The sequence below is a fragment of the Ostrea edulis genome, chromosome 7, assembly GCF_947568905.1.
Source record: "Ostrea edulis chromosome 7, xbOstEdul1.1, whole genome shotgun sequence".
In the NCBI taxonomy this organism is placed as follows: domain Eukaryota; kingdom Metazoa; phylum Mollusca; class Bivalvia; order Ostreida; family Ostreidae; genus Ostrea; species Ostrea edulis.
In genome coordinates this window covers 74,872,077-74,893,745 of record NC_079170.1, presented here as the reverse complement: position 1 = coordinate 74,893,745, position 21,669 = coordinate 74,872,077, and the positions used below count along the sequence as shown (strand labels likewise).

Below are 21,669 nucleotides of genomic sequence, written 5' to 3'. Positions count from 1 at the left end.
GTGTAATTATTATTATTTTTTTTTTTACATCAATGACGCATTTGTTTCATTAGATAGCATTCCTTTACATCAAATCTGTTCAACATAAAAAAAAAACCAAAAAGCAAAAATAAACGACGAATGAAAATTGATACCTAGGCCTAATAGCCAACCGCATATTTCCATACTTACATGTATGTACATGTACACGCATCTACATTACGTTAAAATTTGTTTGTTTCCACTATTCATAATATATAGTCATTCAGTTAATTACTCATGTTCTTCGTTTCCAAAAAAATAATTTTTTTAAAAGTCATGTCTTGATATGAATATTTTACTTATAATGCATTAAACAGTCACCGTGACGCGTTTACCGAACGAAGTAAACATGGATAGATCAAAATAAAAACAAATCCAAAAAATAATATGTGAATTAGACAGAGCTATTTTCATGTGTTATCATATATATGATAAATATTTCATTTTAATTATGAACGTAGTCAAAGCTTCAATAGACAAAACGACACTCCCCTTGAACTATTTGCACAACGACTCGCTCAATCAAGGTACTTTTCCTATCTGAGGATGCGTTAAATAATGAATACACTCTAAGTATTGGAACACAGACGGTTCAATGAGATTGTAATTTATATTTGGGAAACACTCGACAGGAACCGGTAATTTTGTCTGTAATAATAACAATGGGCTATACCATATACCACCCCTAGTTTTAGAAAAAAAGAACACCCACATGAACCGGTATGAACTTATATTGGTGAATATTGGCACGAGTTGGCTGTCAAAATGCACGAGCTTGAGAGTGCATTTTGACAGCCAACGAGTGCCAATATTCACCTATATAAGTTCAATAACCCTTTTATTATATAGCTAAAGTATTTAGTTGTTAAATTATATCCCTTTTCACTCATACTACTCCAAAATAGACGAGAATTCATCAATATTGGCAGTGTGCAATAATAGCATGCATTTTTTAACTGTTCAATATTTAACCCGTCACTAATGCATGAAGCAAACTGATTTTGTAAATGGGGACATCATAATTTATGTACAGTAAAACATTTTGCTTAAGTAAATATCAAATACCGGCTCTGTCAGATTCGGAGGACCGTCGTTTGACATTTTGGCTTGTTTACGTCGTTACGGTACCGTCAATATTGAACGCTCATACTCGGAATGTTTCGGGCGCATACAATTTACGCAATGCAAAGTTAGCGTTCAACGCTAACATTCTCTAGATTTTACGCATATTTTATATTAGACTATTTATAAGCTATATAATAATATTGTCTGTATTGTAACAATAATAGTAGTGGCATATATCATACCACCAATTTTAACTTGGGGTGGTATGGTTAGATTAGTATTAATATTATTACAAACAGAATTACCGGTTCCTGTGTTTTTATTATGTGTGGTATGGTATAGACCATTACAACTATTATTACAGTTAAAATTGCTTATTCCTGTGTGTTCTTGTCGTTCAGAAACGGCTTTAATGCATGACTTTTCTAACTGTAATCTTTGAAGACAAGGCGTAAGATACATTTGAACGAAGAGTAAAGGACCCTTAAGGTAATTACACCCCTCTAGAATTATAGGTTCATACTTACATTTGATTGTTGATTCTTCAAACAATATATCTTAGTAACAAATAAAAATGAGAAAATAAGTATGTTGTGGTATTAATTTTTTTTATCAATTAGTTGTGCTCCTTTGTTAGCTGACCTGTTTTTATATTCATATGAAGCAGAATTTATTCAAAAACTTCTACGTGAGAAGAAAAAATATCTCGCTGTGACCTTCAATTCGACTTTTAGATATATCGATGACGTTTTGTCTATTAACAATGATAGCTTTCATTCATATGTCGATTTGATATATTCCTGTGAGCTCGAAATAAAGGACACCACAGAGTCGTCCACTTCTGCTTCATACTTAGATATTTTATTGAAAGTAGACATTAACGGCAAACTAACAACTCAACTGTATGACAAACGGGATGATTTCAGCTTCTCCATCGTCAACTTCCCACATTTATGTAGTTATATTCCATTATCACCTGCATATGGTGTTTATATATTTCAACTGATTCGATATGCAAGAGCTTGTTCTGCGTATAGTCAGTTTTTAAATCGAGGTAAGCTACTGACAAACAAGTTGATGGTACAGGGATTTCAACAGTCGCGATTGAAGTCAGCATTTCGCAAATTCTATGGTCGTTATAACGATCTAGTTCGTCGATACGACCTCGCATTGGGTCAAATGCTGTCTGACGTGTTTCATACCGATTGTTAAGCCGTTCTTGGCACACTGATTTTGACTGCGGATAACTCCGTTTACCTGATCAAGATATGGGGCTCACGGCGGGTGTGACCGGTCAACAGGGGATGCTTACTCCTCCTAGGCACCTGATCCCACCTCTGGTGTGTCCAGGGGTCCGTGTTTGCCCAACTATCTATTTTGTATTGCTTGTAGGAGTTATGAGATTGATCACTGTTCGTTATCTTCACCTTGCATATATCTGTTATTAACGTCAGAAAATTGCAATTTTCCTTCAACAGCATTATCCAATTTTCACAAAAGCTGGTTAAAACAATATAATATTACTCAACAATTGCATGAAACTGTTTCTTTAAAAATTCTACAAAATGTTTGTGAAAAATAAAGTAAATATCTAATGGACTTGATAAATGGTTTAATGAAAACAGAGTTATTGCCCTTGGATTCAATATTTTGAAACATATAATTTATTATTTATATATACTAAACTTTTGAATTATTTTATGGTTAACAAGATTTTTTACAATAACAATTGAAAAATTTATTTTCCTGTCGAGCATAAATCTTAATAAATCATTGACTTTTGCGAAATTTAATGACTTCACAGGAGGGTGGAAGTTCTACGTTAAGACTACCAGCTCCCGCTTTCAGTTTGGAGCTGTAATGGTGCTACCTGAGGGCCCCACAGGCACTCAGCGTTTTAAATATCTATGATAAAAAAAATTGTCTTCCTGTAAACATGGGAATATTATGTTTACAGGAAGACATTTTTTTTTTTTAAATTATAGATATTTAAAACGTCGAGTGCCTGTGGAGGGCCCTTATTTCTTTCAGTTGTAGGAGGGGGAAGGGACAAAGTATCCAATGGTTGGAGTAGAGAATTCTAAGGAGCACTCGATGTCATCCGAACAAGAGGTCTGTGATACCTGAAAGCGTTGTGTAAGTTGCTTGAAAGACATTTTGCAGATCACGTCACTAGTAAACAGGTATATAAATGACTGTCTCTACAATGTCCCCAACCTTTGGCTTTTCTTGAAAATATCCCCTTAGAAGATGAATGGATGTTCATTGAAAATACTTAACTTCCCTTTTCCAAAGCGCGATGTGTGCCAAGTTTGACTTAAATCGACTGAATGGCTCAGGAGAATATGAAAATGTGAAACATTGACGTCGACGACAACGATCACAACAATGGGATACATTGTTCACGGTCGCAACACGAGTTAATTCCCCCTGAATTCAGGGGGCGCACAACATGATGGGGTCCTCCAAACTCCCCGTCGAGGCCTCATTACGTCACAGTGCCTACGAATGTAAGCAAACAAACTCTGGTGGAAGTTTGGGGGTCCTCAAGCGATTGTGTCATTATAAGGAATAGATAGAAAATTTACTATTTGTAATTGTAATTAAGTGTCAGTTAATGTAGAAATTAAGTGTGATTCCTGACAAACGATATGACTGTACAGAATTCTTAGTCATTTATTATACATGTATTTATGTGTCCCGTATACATGTGATATTTCACAGTCCACGGTATCTCAGTTTAGATCAGAATAACATGGATGAGGAATTCTTCATTATTACTGTTTATCAATATCATTGACGACAAAAAACCAAAATAAATATGTCAGAAATTACATGTGCAACCAACGCATGCAATCATTAATTTGTAACCATTTCACACTGTGGACAAAGATATATACATCAGGTGTCAATGAACGAAACATGTTAATTATATCGAATCCTTGCTTCTAATGTAATTTTTCTGTTGAAGTCTGTTTTGTAACGTATGGGTGTGATTGAATCTTACAAAACTTAATGTTTGTTTAAATCAACTTAACCGAAGTACACACAAAAAATCGTCAAGCACGTAGCATAAAAAGGGAAGGGAAGGGGTGGGTGGAGATGGGGTTAAAGTTTTACATTTGGATATATTTGCAATATTCGAAATTAAAAGATAATAATAATGATTATAATAATAATAATAATAATAATAAAAAAAAATATCAAAAGCAAAAAAAAAACAAAAAAAAAACCCAAAAACTTCTCTCGAACAACAATTTACTTTCATGCAAGGTGGCAATTTAATTGTTCAAAAAGATCAGAAAATGAAAAGTGCGGTCTCAAAGAATAAACTATGAAAGAGCAATGTTGAAATGTTTTAGATTAATTAACAACATGTTTAAATGTATCAAAGCAAAATACAGATTGGAAGTCCGTCAATGGGAAACTTAGCTGCAGAACTGTAGCTCTCCAAAAAAAAAAATAAGTTGACAGATCTCAGGTTCTGCAGCTGGGGGTTGGGGGTTGGGGGGGGGGGGGTCGTGCTCCCCAAAAAATTTCAAATGGAAATTGTGGTCTTTGGTTGGGAAAAATGTAAACACTAAAAAGAAGCAATAATTTCTTCCACTCTCGGAGAAATAAATGACAAAATCTTTTGATTTATTGAATTATACCTTTATATTTTTCCCAAAACCCTTAAAATTTGCGACATTTAATTACTTTCACCTTATCGAAAATGACTGAATCAAAGTAAAAATGACTACATATGAGACATATTGAAAGCCCTAAAAAATCTGTAAAATTCAGGAGATTTCGGGGGATTCGCCCTCTGGGCCCCCACCAGAGCACCGCCCCGAACCCATACACTGCCTCATAAAGTCCCCGCTCCCTAACCCCAATTCCTGGATCCGCCTCTGTGCAATGTTCTATATAGTATTATTACGAATTACTTATATGCATTAATACAACAATATCAAAATTTGAGAATAAATTATTTTGCTGTTGTTGGCGTTCATACTTTGCCTTGGGCATGTTATTGTTTAAACAATTGTTTTATCTTGTAGTGACGAATTCGAAACGAGATAACTACACTATGATTAGAAACTTGAAAATAAACTCAATAGAAATGTATATAAGATTAACAATACTTCACGAAATTATTACCAGTATACATTGGCGGATTTAACCCCCCCCCCCCCTAAAATTTTCAAATCTAAGGTAAATCGTGGTCTCTTGTTTAAGAGAATGTACTAAACGATAAAAGAAACAATGATTCCGTCCACTTCCGAAGAAATAAATGACAAAATCTATTGATTTCTTGAATTACTTTATTGAGAGAACTTAAATTTTTCCAAAAATCCTTAAAATTTGGGCGATTTTATTAATTTCACCTTATTAAAAATGATAGGAAATAGTACAAAATGGCTAAATAGGAGACATAAAGATTATTTTTTAAAAAGTTGATTTTATTATAATATCCCAGTACAATATCCCAGAGTTTTCACCTGCTAAAAAAACCCGATAAATCTACTACGTTTTATAAATGTCGGAACCCAAACACAGTCGAAGACACTGACCGATTTCCACAGCCCTAAATAATCATAACACAGAATAATAAAAACTGCTGTATTTTGTGATTGTGATATTGTTTTAATCGGAACAAGTACAGGTCCCTTTAGTTTGCTAAATTCGTACCTAAACAGCATGTGCGTATATATATGTCTATCGGTAATTTAGTAATTTACATCGGGATCGAAATTCTTGGATAAAAGTAAAAGCGAAACTACCACACCGCGCATTGACCAGCTGTTGAGGACTGTTACCCTGGTTTGCTTAATGGCATCAAATTCTCCAAACGTGGTGTCGGGTGTTTTGAAGAACTTCACAACCTGGTCTATCTCGCCAAGCTCCAACGAGAATTATGTTCCAAGTCGTGCATCATGTGAATGGACCCATCATGTTGTTGATAAACTAGATATTCGTTTTGTGAAAGACGATATATTCAACATTTTATCGAGTAGATGGTGTTTAATCCGTCTCTCTAGTAATGCTCTTGCAAAGGTAGATACATTAGTAAATGCTTGTGATTTTGAATTCGATCATGAATCTTTGAACGGCATCCCAGACAGAAAGGGGACAGTCGAGAAATTGACCAAAAAATGGCATCCGGATAAAAATCAGATGATGACATTGAAAGTAAATGAAGGAGAAGGGATGATTAACATGCACTGGTAAGTTATTTTAGAAGCCATATTTATGCTGAGGTCTACCACTAGCAGGAACCACATGAGGCATGGTAAACATAATTATAAATATAAATTCCAAAGTTTACACTGTGGCCCCACTCTTGTGATAAACAATGATAAAGGTGATACTATGCATAATTGATAAACAGGAATGAGGTTAACCACAATCTCTTTGATTTGATTTATAGTTCTGACAACATTTTAAACTTAACATGATCAGTAGAGATAGACATTAACTTTTCATCTCACCTGCCCAAATGAAAAACTTAGTTGTCCGAAATATTTCAGACTCTCATCCAAAAATTCTGATTATCTCTCTATGTCAATACGGAACTTTCGGGATGTGCCGGAACAACCGATTATATTTGACATTTACACACCACGGTCACATGATAATAACCAATTGTAGGGTAAAGTTGACAATGATACAAATGGTGTTTTGCTAGCAGACGGTCCGTAAAGAGCTATGCGCAGTCCCACGATGACGACCCGAGTACTATTGGTGCTTATAGTGGCCTGGGTGTAAATTAGATGGCGGGGAAGAGGTGCATTTAGACGCGTATCATTAGATGTAAGGCATGAAGTTTTACCGATATCCTCAAGATATTCCCTAGATTTATTTCTCTCGCCAACTCCCATATTTTAATCAAATGCATTTTCCTATAAAATGGTTGTAGTAATTTCTTTCTTTGAAAGATAACATTTAAATGCAGGAATTTGATAGCAATTGAAGAATTCCATGCTTGTTTACTTAATTGTTATTGTAATCCGGAAGTGACATGCCCTACAAATGACGTTCAACGCGCGATAAAAGTTGAGTGGATCCGTATCTCGAAAGTCCCGTATTGGTGATACAGTGCGATCTACTAGAATGAGTCTTTCGACTTTGCTATAATCTGACGATTCATTAAAGATAACAACAATGTATGAAGTTGGACTTTACTTTCTAATATTTTGATGTTGATCATGAACACAATTATTATGATAATCATATTTTCTACTGAAAGATTCACCTGCCCGATGGGCAAGTGTGTATTGAGTTTCACTTGTCCGTACTGGAACATTAAAGGTACCACAATTACTAAAAATTCAACGCTCAAAATTATTTGACAATTTACGTCAACATGATACTGCATGTACATATTTGATTAATTATCATGATTATTATTTGTGTGTATAATAACATGAAGAATAGACATATGATAAATACAAAAATGAACAGAGTTCAGATTAACATGAAATAAAATTTTTAAAACTTTTGGAGTATTTTAAAGTTGTAAAATTGTGTCTTTTTTGAATTTCCATGAGAAACTTGTGCATTTATACCATTCTAAATGTCGATCATGATTTTAGCATGAAATTATTCAGTGCTATATCTGTATATTCCATCTCTATACAATATGATACTAACTAGAATTTGTTTAAGTATTGTAACATCCTTATAGACTCAAGGAACATCAGGTGAAGCGTAACTATGGCTATTTCATTGATTAGTCAATCGGTAAAAGATATTGTTATTTTTTGCAGGTTGTTTGTAAAGCTGCATGAAATTTGCTTCTGCCTACAGGATATTATAACTAAAACACCCAAGAAAAAAATCTCCGAGTGGAAATACCAGATCTTGTTTGAAAAGTTGCTGCAGTTGTTTGGCTTTAATACTTTGTAAGTAGAAAAAAGAGTACATAATTTAAATCTGTGTTCTTTGGTCAGCTTACCATCTGCAAAACAAAAAAACAAAACAAAAAAGACTTTGACATCAGCACTGTAAAATATGGTTGTATCTGACAGATAGCCAAGTTTTGGTGGGGATATAATTTTGGTTGGAAATTGTGAAGAGGATGTTTCTTTGTGTATTATGAGAATTAATTTGGAGATAAAATATAATTCATATCTTACCTGCATCTACTCTTAGACTAATTTTGTGCCGGATGTTAACAGAAACTCAAGAATTATTATTTTTGGTCTAAATTAAGATACATATATGATAAGAATGATTTTTAACACCCATCCACTCTACAATTACTCTCTCCCTCCCTTTTTTAGCACAAAGAGTATTTACCCCCTGATTTTCAAATCAATGAGTATGTTGCTTAAATTTCAGAAAAAAGTCAAAAGAGTATTTTGTAATTTACTGATTATCTTGGCCGTTTTGCCACTAATACACAATTGGATCGTAATCATGTGACTGGGTGTCTGACATAATGTATTTCAATACTTCAATGATAAATTTTAAAAATCGTAATGACAATAAAGAGTTTTGATCAAAAGAACTACAAAGCATTTCCCCCGTAAATATACAAGTATCAAATAAATGTGTGACTCCCATTCTCGCAAATGCTATTTAAAAGGTTAATAGATCCTCGTGTGATGTCATAGGTTTTTGCAAAAATCTTTATCAAATTAAACTTTGCACATGATAGAAATATATCTTTCAGAGGAATTTTATTCACTGCATAAAATAAAAATATTGGTAAACTATTGATTTTGAAAAAGTTTATATTTTCCATAGATAATCAATTCTTTGTATTAATTAAAAAAAATTTTGTCAAGGGCATTAACTCCTATTTGGTATTTCTTCTACTGTATGTCTATTATGTATGATTTCTCTAATAACTACAATTAATTTATACATATTTATAAATTAACTTTTTTTTTCTTTTTAAATTTGTCATTTCAACAAGTTTTTATCTATTTTAATTATTCTGTATAACAAAAATATGTGATTTTATGATGTTAACATATACTTCCGGTTTTTTTTTTTATGTCTGACATCTTTAAAAATGTGGCAACATACACATTTTCTTTGGGTAATAATTAAATTTAACTATATTGAATGGAAATTAATACAGATTTTGCACTTTTAACCATTAATATTGATAAGTCACATGAGGATCGACCCACTTTAAATACTTATTGAGACAGTGCTGCTTTAGCGGCCTTTCAGTAAAAACTTGTCAAAGTTTAACAGAGGAGGTATTGTTTATCCGGTGATATTTTCTGTGCCATGTTTTTAGCACCAATCGTATGTCCATGATTGATAATACAAGATTTTTTTTCTGTGATTTTGACAGCACACTACCTCTTTAAGGAAAAAGTGTAACAAGTAGGACTATATAGTTCTTTTGAGTTAAATCTTCCAAACTTTCAAAATTGTGATTGTCATCCAAACATATTTCATAGTGCTAGCTATTTCATGTATGATCAAACTCTGGGCTAACCTCAATCAATTCATATGAATAGATCATTCGTATTTATATTATACTACATGTATCACGAGTACGCATTTCTTTGGGGGTGTAAAGCATATTTAAATTCGCTAATGCATAATTGTACGCATGATTTTCAGCGTAAATGGGTATTTGGTAAAATTAAACTAGTATTTTTGCTGTTACGCACCGTATTTGGAGCTCTGCATGAAAAACAAATTAAGTTTATATTATATGACTTTGGAATACCGTCATATAAGAAGAATATTTAGTGAGGATTAATTTTGGCATTATTAGCGAGAGTGATGAGATTGCTAAAATTGAATCTCGCTGACAATTCATTTCACATCTTGGGTGATAGCATCATCGCAAACCACAGGTTATTGTTTCATTCCACTCCGAATGAAACAGTTAACTGTGGGTTGTGACGATGGGGTGATAATTATCTTTTTTGGAATTATATATACATGTATACCAAATTTTATGAAAATATTGCTAAATTTGTGTCTCACTAAAAAAATTTTACTTATACGGTGTATGAGCTGCTCTGGAAAAATATTCCTATCAACATAAAATTGTTATAAATATCAATATATAATGTATTGAACAACCTCAGGTAGGGTAGATTACAAATTCACACTTAATGCCTTGGTGTTCAGGTGAGCAATATGACCCATAGGTGTCTTGTTGTTTCAGGAGCCAGCCATTCATTAGTATGGAGAAAACATTGATAATGGGCCACACATGTTCATCCAGAGCAGACATCATTTGTTCTCGATTTGATAGACAGACAGACACACCAGTTATCTGTGTATGTGAGGTAAGTATTATGTAACTTTTGAGTGATAAAGTAAATGAAATTGATCAAGTTTTGAATTGTATGAAGACCAAGACATCTACCCATGTCCACTCCAAAAAACATGGAACATTTGAATTGTGTGGTCAAATATATACACCTGAGTAAACTTAGGTGACCAATTGCAATTGGTTGGTGTCCATTGTCATGCGACGTCCGTGTGCGTTAACAATTAAACCGTTTTAATTTCTTCTTGATAACTAGAATTCCAGTTAATTTCAAATTTGGTATAAATGCAGCATTTTTGGGACAAGGGAGACAAAAATTGTAACTTTCTAAATCAGGACTCCTGCACCCCCGGGGCCTCAGATGTGGGGTAAAAACATTTAAATGATATCTGCATGCTTTATCGCAATTCACCTTTGAATTAGAACGCTTCGGCCGATATAGTATTGCGTTGTGTGACGACACAATTGAATCTGTTTATAATACAATTGCGAAATGCAACAGAAACTCTCATTGGTCCATATGTATAAGTCCGATCAAATTCCCTAATACGGGAGTAGTCAGCATTTGAAAACATGACGGCCAGATGCTAGATGGAAAAAAACTTCAAAGGAAGAAAGAGAAAAAGTTGTATTCTTGTGTTGTTGTCTCATAAATTTAATATAAAAAAAATTCCTAAGATATTTTCCTACTATACTTGTGTCCAAACATACCTTCAAATATTTATTAAAGCCCCATACGACCCAAAAACTCGATCACAGCTTTTGATGATTTCGTTTGTAGACGTAGCCATGTTAGGTAGCCAGTCAATTCGAATCCTGGTTCAATTCCATATTGGCACAATAGCGTCTAGATGTGTACTAATACCCCACAAATATTTTAGCTAAATTGTTTAAATAATATACCACCCCAGTCCTATTAAATGATAATTATTCAAATAGCTAAACTCACGGCGCGGCAGTGCAGCTTTCATTAGTCATGAGCGGCCGCGCCGGCCGGTATCCATCTAATGCGCTTATGTAGCATTTTCGTTCATATAGAGCTTATTTTACCTTTACAAAAACTGGTACAAAAATGTTTGAATTTCTATTAATGTTGATAATAAATGAAGAGCGAATACATAACTTACAACCAATTTTATGAATAGATACCAATAGCAAGAGTTCGAATTGACCGGCTACGTCAACATACGAAATAATTTGAAGCTGCGAGTTTTCGGGTGGTGTGTGGCTTTAATGAATATTTGAAGGTATGTTTGGACGCAAGTATATAGTAGGAAAATATGCTAAGATTTTTTTATATTGAGTTTATGAGACAGCAACACAAGAATACACCGATTTCAGGCCTCAACTGTCCGCAGCTTTTTGTGACCCGTAAATGGAATGTTTTTATAAGAGGTGGATCTTTTCAGAGAGCTATGTACAGTTCTCCAGCAACACTGAATCCGCTCGAGAAAGTGGGCGGGCTGTAATCGGCCAATGAAAACTCTTGTTGTATTACATCAAACATGTCATTCAAATTGTTCAATCGTCTCATTCAATTGTGTCGTCACACAACGCAATACTATATCGGGTAAAGCGTTCTAATTCAAAGGTGAATTGCGATAATGCTGTTGATACTAAATTGATTGAACGATTCATTGAATCTTGTTTAACCTCCCTCTTGAGAATTTTTCACTCATATGGAGACGTCACCAAGACCGTTGAAGGGCGCTTCAAATTTAAGCCTATATGCTCGGAGCTTACAGCCATTGAGCAGTGAGGGTTTTTTAGCATGTCACACCTGCTGTGACAAGGGACATCCGTTTTTAAGGTCACACCCGAGGACCCGGGACATTCACACCTGATGCCGAGCGTTTGGCACTACTTGTTTTAACGACTTAGGTTTATTGCGGCCAGGATTCAAACCTTGACCTTCTGCATGGGAGGTGAACACTCTATCTTTAGACCACTGCGATGGTCAATACTTAATTGTAGCTAAATGGACATTTAGAAGGAGTGGGTAGTCCTTTACTAAAATTGTAAATTTCATGATTCTAGAGGTAACCTGGGGTTTTGTTTCAGGGTGGTGCCAAGTTATTATAATGATCTGAATGACTTCTTTAAGTTTGCGGATACGTAAAATCTAAATGGATATCTAGGAATAGCAGAAAAGGATACACAAACAAATGATGAAGATTGTAACTGCAGGGTTTTGACTCTAGGATGAGTCTAAATTAGTCATATTGTTGAATGTTAATACATGATAATACTATATAAAGCTTTTCATCAGTGTATGCACTTTTGATGGCATTGAAGTTAAAAGAACACAAGTTATCTTGTTTTATACCGTTGCTGAATATTAGATTTCGTAGCCCTCGAGACCAATGAATGATACTTTTAGCTTAGTACTCAATTGACCGAAGAGGCCTGTAGTCCTCTTGTTTATACAAACAAGGTTGTTACCTGAAGGTGCTGGCGGCGAGAACTCTGTAGTCTCGCCTATGAAACTGACAGCACTACACATATTATTAGTTATATATGGATCCTTGGCAGAGTATAAGGACTTTAATTCCCTGTCAAAGTTTATATTCTCCCGAGCCGTGAGTCCCCACCAAGAATTCATATAACAGATGAAATGTGAAGATAACGAACAGTGATCAATATCATATATGTCCTACTGCAGGTCGATCTAAATGATGTTTATTTTACAAAGCGGTTAAGATCTGTCCAAGCCATTTTCCATTTTGTATCCCATCTAATCTTGGCTGAGTACATGGTCTCATATTCTTTGCTTGTCTCATCCAATGTAGTGCCTAGATTTTTCTCTGCAGTAGGACATTGGGAAATAGCTTATACATGTTAATATGCAAACATCCTACATAGAGGTGTCTTTTTTTTCCTTTTATTTTTCATACCATGTTCCTCAGGGTGAGAGCTAAACCCCAATATTTGGAAATATTGTCCTCAAGAAGCACAAGAGTACAAATTGTTGAATCAATTTTCATGTAGTTTAGATTTATGTTTCACAAAGTTTGACGTTACCTGGTCAATGTATAGGGTCATGGTGTGTGTGACCGGTCGACAGAGGATGCTTACTCCTCCTAGACACCTGATCCCACCTCTAGTATATCCAGGGGTCCGTGTTTGCCCAACTCTTTATTTTGGTATTCCTTATAGGAGTTATGAGATTGATCACTGTTTGTTATCATCACCTTTCATTAGTATTAGGAAAAATCTTTGAATAATCCTTGAGAACAACATGGGTACAGATTATCAAACTCAATATGCATATATGCATATAGAGTCCAAATAATGAAATGAACCATGAACTTTAATGGTCCGATGAAATTTTAAGAACACTGGTATTATAATACACATGTAGTGTAGTTCATATTTTGTTCATACCAGAACTCCAAGTACTAGGGCAATTAAAGCTAATTAATATACAGGTTCCACATTATGCAAATATTTCCAGGTAGTGTAGTTTTAGGGTGAAAGTAGTTCAAAGTTTATCATTTGTAATATATACATGTAGGATAATGTATTCAAATCTTCTTGCTACATATATGTAAGAACCTTTAGGATACATAGTGCAATACATTTCATGTACAGTAAATTCATTTGTTCACCTCCTGTCTCTAGATTAGCAATATGGCCCATGGGCCTCTAGGTAGTGTTTTTAATATATATATATTTTTTCAATGCTTGGTACATGTATAACTGACTACTTAAAATTGATTTAAGCTATACAGATTTACCATGTGGCCATGGACCTTTATTATTATATTAAGTAGTGTTAAGATTCATTCATATTTAAGAGAGAGAAAAAATCATTTGAAGGTCATTTCGGAGAACGACTCTATGCCATATCCTCCAATGAAAAAGCAGAAAACTGACACAGAAGACAAATCATTGGTATGTAAAGTTTTGATATTTATGTCAATCAGGTGACCAATTGCTCTTGGTCTGCATTAATCATGGTGGAACATTTTTAACCTTTTCATGATAACTATCATTACAATTCTTTTAAAATTTGGTATGAAACATCTTGGGGACATTGACTGTATATTTCAGGTCTCACACATCCTTAGGGTTGGGGTAAATACTGCTAAATATTGACCAAACAAGTTTGGTAGAAATCATCATGCTCTACAGTACTAAAGTATGCATTTAGTCTCTCTTACAGATCTGCAGTTTTTGATGAATTGGTCAATTATTAGCAGTTTTAACCTCATCTCTGTTTTTATATGCCCGTCTTTAGACGGGACGTATTATGGTACAGTGATGTCTGTACGTCCGTCTGTCCGTCCGTCAGTTCGGGATTTTCTCTTTATAATTTCATTTCCCTTTCACATATCATGCTGACACTTGCTGTGTAGCTTCTTTGTGGGTCACTCTAGATCATACTGCAATTTTGATCCATTTCGACTTTTTTCCCAGGAGTTTTGCCCCTTTATTTGGAAATAATTATTATATGGAGGGTACATAATTTGTCCCCTACTCCTCCCACAGTTTTCAATTGAGAGCCTTCTTATTATGCCCCCCTTCTTTTTTGCCCCCCTTCAAAGAAGAGGGGCATATTGGTTTACACCTGTCAGTCGGTCAGTTGGTCGGTCGGTCGGTAGACCACATGTTGTTCGCTCAATATCTTGAGAACCATTCACTTAATGATTATGATGTTTCATATGTGGGTGGTTATGAGTAGAAGAGGACCCCTATTGTTTTTCAGGTCCAAAGGTCAAGGGTCAATCTACTTTGGACATAGGTATATAATGTCCGCTCAATATCTTGAGAACCCTTTGCTTGAAAAACATCAAACTTAAAACACTGGTACATCCTAAGGAGTGGATGACCCCTATTGATTTTGAGGTCATATGGTCAAAGGTCAAACTGGGCATAGGAATATACTGACCATTCAATGTCTTGAGAACCCTTTGCTTGACAGACATTAAACTTGGTACACCATTACATTTTCAGAAGAAGATGACCCCTATTGATTTTGAGGTCACATGCTCAAAGATCAAGGGTCAAACTGGACATATGAATATACTGTCTGTTCAATATCTTTAGAACCCTTTGCTTGACAGACATCAAACTTGGTACACTGGTACAACTTCAGGAGAAGATGACTCCTGTGGATTTTGAGGTCACATGGTCAGAAGTCAAGGGTCAAACTGGACATAAGAATATAATGTCCGCTCAATATCTTGAGAACCCTTTGCTTGACAGAAATCAAACTTCGTACACTGGTACATCGTCAGGAGAAGATGACCCCTCTTGATTTTGAGGTCACATGGTCAAAGGTCAAGGGTCAAACTGGACATAAGAATATAATGTCCGCTCAATATCTTGAGAACCCTTTGCTTGACAGACATCAAACTTAGTACACTGGTATGTCTTCAAAAGAAGATGACTCCTATTTTAATTTTGAGGTCACATGATCAAAGGTCAAGGGTCAAACTGGACATTAGAATATACTGTTTGCTCAATATCTTGAGAACCCTTTGCTTGACAGACATCAAACTTGGTACACTGGTACAACTTCAGGAGAAGATGACTCCTTTGGATTTTGAGGTCACATGGTCAGAAGTCAAGGCTCAAACAGGACATTAGAATATACTGTCCGCTCAATATCTTGAGAACCCTTTGCTTGACAGAAATCAAACTTCGTACACTGGTACATCGTCAGGAGAAGATGACCCCTCTTGATTTTGAGGTCACATGGTCAAAGGTCAAGGGTCAAACTGGACATAAGAATATAATGTCCGCTGAATATCTTGAGAACCCTTTGCTTGACAGACATCAAACTTAGTACACTGGTATGTCTTCAGGAGAAGATGACTCCTATTTTAATTTTGAGGTCACATGATCAAAGGTCAAGGGTCAAACTGGACATTAGAATATACTGTTTGCTCAATATCTTGAGAACCCTTTGCTTGACAGACATCACACTTCATACACTGGTACGTCTTCAGGAGATAATGACCCCTATTGATTTTGAAGTCACATAGTCAAAGGTCAAGGGTTAAACTGGGCATAGGAATATACTCTTCGTTCAATATCTTGATAACCCTTTGCTTGACAGACATCAAACTTAGTACAGTGGTGTATATTCAGAAGGAGATGACTCCTATTGATTTTGAGGTCACATGCTCAATGGTCAAACTGAACATAGTAATATACTGTCCACTTAATATCTTGATAACCCTTTTGCTTGACAGGCATCAAACTTAGTACACTGGTACATCTTCAGGAGAAGTTGACCCATATTGATTTTAAGGTCAAAAGTCAATTTTTTGAACTGGACATAGTAATATATTGTCTCCTATATTTTAAGAATTATTTGCTTGATTGACACCAAACTTGGTACACTGGTACAGCATAAGGAGTAGATGACTCCTATTGATTTTTAGGTCACACGGTCAATTCACTCTTGACATAGGAAGATATTGTCTGCTCAATATTTTGAATTGATGATACTACTATCAATTAAATGATGTGTATGTAACCCTTTTCAATTTTGCACCATGGGGGGCATATGTGTTTTACAAACATCTCTTATTTTTTGGAGTGTTTGTATGGGTATTGAAGATGTACATGTGGGATGAATTTTGATTTTCTACAATTTTTGAGAAAATTACAGGTTGTTGAACTTTGTCTATTTGGAAATTAATATTTTATGGAGGGTACATAATTTGTCCGCCCTCCTCCACCCACAGTTTTCAAGTGAGGACCTTCTTATTTTGTGGAGTGTTTGTATGGGTATTGAAGATGTGTATCTGGGGAAGGATTTTGATTTTCTTCCATTTTTGGAAAAAGTTACAGGTTGTTGAACTTGGTCCATTTTGAGGAAATCTAGATTTTTAAGTTGAGACCCTTTGTTCATATGAAAGTTTGTCACAGCCTCATGATGGCTGATAATACCTGAAGCAAAGTTATACAAATTATAGCGCAAGAAAAACACCCTATGTAAGCATTTCACGGGTGTATTTTGTACCGTTTGCAGTACTCTTGTTAGTTTGTAAATGGCAATACCAATTTTCAGTGTGTGAAATTTGATTTTTAAATTGACTAAGCAAGCATATGTGTTCATCATGGTAGAGAAATGTCTTGTTGACACTTTGTCTTTGTTGGGGAAATTGTTCATAAAAAATCATCGCTTACGAGATCTGAATGACAATGAAGAAACAGACTGATCAATGAGTAAATAATGAATGAACGGTGATTGAACAATGAATGCTTTGTGATACACACACACAGACACATATATATATACTTATATATTCAATAGCCTGCAACATCCCCAAAATCCTCTATTGGAGACCACGCGTTATGGACACAACATATTGGAGAACTATTGGTTTACCTGCAGAAGTCCTTTCGATATGAAGGAATACTTGGTATTACAATTGAAAAAACATGGGTACGTAAAATAAAAGTAACCTCTAGACTAAATTATTAACTTTCGAATTATAATCAAACTAGTTTGACCGGATGAATATCTGCTTATTTTTTGTGTTTCGTGTATCATATGATATGGCGTCGGTGGTCGAGTGGTTAGGCCGTCAGACTCTCGACCGAAAGATCGTGGGTTCGAGTCCTAGCGGCGGCAGGTCTGACGTTGTGTCCTTGGGAAAGGCACTTTACATGAATTTCCTCACTCCACCAAAGTGTAAAAGGGGTACCTGGCTATAGACAGTAAAAGATATTGTTAGAATGTTAGTGCTCTAGTGCTTGTAATGGCAGCTTGCACTGTATGCTTCCTAGGAGGCTGAGAAAGTTCTAGATTGATATAAGGTCTGCTGGGGTAATAATGTACATTGATAATTGTAAAGCGCTTTGAGCAGCATACGCTGGATAAGGCGCTATATAAAACCAATCATTATTATTATTATTATTATATTCAATCTATTTGTTGAGAATGTCAGTACATTGCCCACTTGATAAAATAAATTAGTTTATTAAATGAGTGAAGAATTGAACATTTCAACTTCTTTTTAATAACTATTTTCAAATTCTATTCACATTTGGTATGAAGCATCATTGGACAAGGGGGGGAGGCATAAAATGTAAATTTCTGGACTCCTGCCCCCCCCCCCCCTCACTGTATACAAGCGGATGACCGTAGTATATATCATGGTCATCATAAATGACAGCTGACTTCATCGATAAGAATTTTATAATCACGATTTCAAATGATTGACTATTCAATTGCATCATTTTACAATAATTATCACTGTCTAGTAGAGTATCTTTTTATGTTAGTTGCTGTATTTTTCTCCAAAGCAAGTATATTTATCAATAAAACAACCTCCAAGTTTTGTAGTATGATGCATGAAACAAATATTTATGAGTACTATATACCAGTTTTGAATTGGGATTCAGGAAGTGAAAGTAACCTTCCTAACAACTCATACAAAAAAGACGCCATTACTGGTTTACTTAGCGGGGTTGTTGTGATGCAAAACCATGGCTATTTTGACCGCTTCAAAATGCATTATATTGATTTTAATGCATAACAAGTAAATTCAATGTAACCTGAATTTATACAATTTATACAAGGGTAATTCATTGTCACCTGAATATTTGTTATAAGTACAGGTATGACTAGTCCCAAGGCCTATGAAATCTAGAAAAATATTCTTATTATTCTAATTGTGAAAATGTAATGACAGTCATCAAATTCATAATCTACGGTCTTCGTTAAAATGATAAACGTTGTTTGTTATGGTCATCATGGAGGTCGTTTTATCGATAAATAAGCTTGCTTTCGAGAAAACTACTATTGATGCTAAATTGAAACTAAATAGATATTTAGAAGGAGTGAATACTCCTTTGCCAAAATTGTAAATTTCATGATCCCAGGGGGCTAGGGCTTGGTTCTAGGGTTGAGACAAAATTATTATAGTGATTTTATATTCTTTATCATTTGAATTACTTCACAAAGTTTGCTGATATGGTATAAAAACTAAATGGATATTTAGGAAAAGCAGAAACGGATGTACATAACTTGTGAATTTTGCAATCCCAGGGTACCTTCTCTAGAGTGGGTCCAAATAAGTCATATTGTGTAGATTATATCATGTAAAGCCTTCCACCACTATAGGCACTTTCAAGGGCATTTAAAAGAAAGATATGATCTTAAAACTTATCCATGTACTTTTGTTGAATATTAGTATTCAAAATAAGATTTTTTTTCTAGATTTAATAGGCCTTGGGACTAGTCATACCTGTACTAATACTCAGGTGACAAATAAGGTATATGGGCCTCTTGTTAATCTTTTACAGTACACAGCTAAGTATGCATGTAAATACATTGTACTTGTAGGTAACAGGTCCTGTTATGTAATTGTGAAGGTGTGCGTCTTTTAGCTTCTTCATGTGTAGCTCCGATAATCTGGATACTATGAAGCCTAGAACATTCAAACTTCAATAAGTCACTTAATGTGTCTGATGAGGAAAGTATGTCACGTACAATCTAAGAGAGGGTGAGAGCAACCTTTATTAAGAATGATATAACCAAATATAGTAAAGTCTGGATCATAATATACTCAGTTGCCTGAAATCATCCAAACTTTGTAGCAGTGAGAGTTTATTTTTAATGTGTCAACTTTCACTGTGAAGCATGTTCTTGGTTTATAAGACTCTTGACTCTTATTTCTAAATGCTGGGAACTTCCTAAAGGAGCAGCCACTACCTCCATTTTATTTGTGCGTCTTTGGTTGGATAAGACACAAACTGGACTCGAACCCTTTCCTCTACCCACTGAGCCACTGTAACTTGTATAGTGTATCTGAAACTAAATTTAGGTCACACAAGTCACTGTGCGTCAATATAAGGTCACCTGAGTCACGTTGGTGACCTCTTGCAGTTGTGTGTCCGTCGCTGTGGAGCGTGCATTAACAATCGAATATTTTTAACTTTTTTCTTGATAACTAACAACCTTTCCAATTCTTTTCAAAATTGAAGCATCTTGGGGCAAGGTGGAGATGAATCATAGTTTTCAAAACTCCTGCACTTCCGGGACCTTGGGGGCAGGGCAAAAGCTGTCCAAAATTGATCAATTTTAAATATCTTATTTACATGTACAATTGCAAATCTTTTAGAAAGACTAAATGCATATTCATTTAGAACAGGAAAGCCTCTACCAAAATTGTAAATTTCATAAACGTTAGGTAGATTTTCTCTCATCAGGGTGGGACCAAACTAGTGTTTATATGTAAAACATTTAGATAACTTCTTTAATATTGACATTAATCATATTGACACTAAATTGATATTTAGAGGAACTAGGTATTCCAATATCACAATTATGAATTTCATAATCCTAGTAGTAGGGGTTTCAGTTCCAGGACGGGGCCAAAATTATCATAGTGAATATTGTCTTCATCATATGAAATACTTCTTTAAAATTTCTGTATAAAAACTAAATGCATAGTTAGCAGAAAAGAATGCACCAAAATTGTGATTTCTCACTAGGGTTTTGTAGGGTTAGTCCAAAATAGAAAGTTTTGTGTTTTTAAGAACTCATCTTGTTTTATACTGCTGCTGAACACTAAAAAGTTAGCTTTAATATGCAGAACATTAAAATTTCATATTCTTTTAGACTAGTGATACTTTTACCCAATACTCAGGTGACTGGTAAGGCTTCTTGTTATAAAGTACTTCTTACATGTAACAGTATTTTACCATATCTATGGAGCTCTTATTTGATATTCAGTTTGCAGTTTGATGTTTTGACAGGTGTACTGCACAATAATACATGTAATCATATCCTGATTTTTTTTTCAGGTAAGATTTACTCACCTTGAAGTTCCAAAAGCGACTTGGAGAAAAATGACAGAACGACCTGCTAACAGACCTGGACCTCTGAAGCTAGATTGGGAAGAACGTCCTGTTTTTTGTTATAGTGATCGCTACAATTACCTCAATAGAGAAGATCGCAAAACTATATTTAAAGCTCTGATGACCATAAGGAAGATGCAAACTGAATATGAAAAGACTCAGTGAATTGTACAATAAGATCATGTCTATAACCCTGCAAAATGAAATTCCGAATTCCAGGAAAGTTCAGGGATTTCAAGGATTGTACTTTACTGATTGGCTCATTCATTAAATACATTTTATGTACAAATAATGAATAGTGTACAAGGGCACATTTGAGTGAAATACATTTGCTTGAATCTTGGCTTAAAGAAACAAAATCATGAAGATTCTTCATGCCATGGATACTGCAATTATCTTATAAATATTCATAGGCAGGCATTTTCCTCGGGAAATTGATAATGCAATATCAAGACAAAGTGATGTGCTCTTTTGAGAATCATTGGCTGGTATAGAAATTTGACAATAAATCCTGTAACAGTGAA

The 21,669-nt window shown here is 34.8% G+C and overlaps 1 protein-coding gene across 3 annotated transcripts; it reads left to right on the top strand.

The window, feature by feature from the left end:
• The first annotated feature begins 5,825 nt into the window (after nucleotides 1-5,825).
• Nucleotides 5,826-21,669, top strand: LOC125653624 (uncharacterized). 3 transcript variants are annotated; one of them, XM_056145350.1, is made up of 6 exons: nucleotides 5,826-6,296; nucleotides 7,839-7,973; nucleotides 10,214-10,337; nucleotides 14,141-14,215; nucleotides 17,592-17,723; nucleotides 21,092-21,669. In XM_056145350.1, the coding sequence occupies exons 1-6, from the start codon at nucleotides 5,902-5,904 to the stop codon at nucleotides 21,308-21,310; spliced, it is 1,080 nt and encodes a 359-aa protein (XP_056001325.1). In that variant the 5' UTR covers nucleotides 5,826-5,901; the 3' UTR covers nucleotides 21,311-21,669. The 3 variants fall into 3 exon arrangements, with proteins under 3 accessions (XP_056001325.1, XP_056001326.1, XP_056001327.1); XM_056145351.1 differs by lacking the exon at nucleotides 17,592-17,723; XM_056145352.1 differs by lacking the exon at nucleotides 7,839-7,973 and having other exon boundaries at nucleotides 5,835-6,296.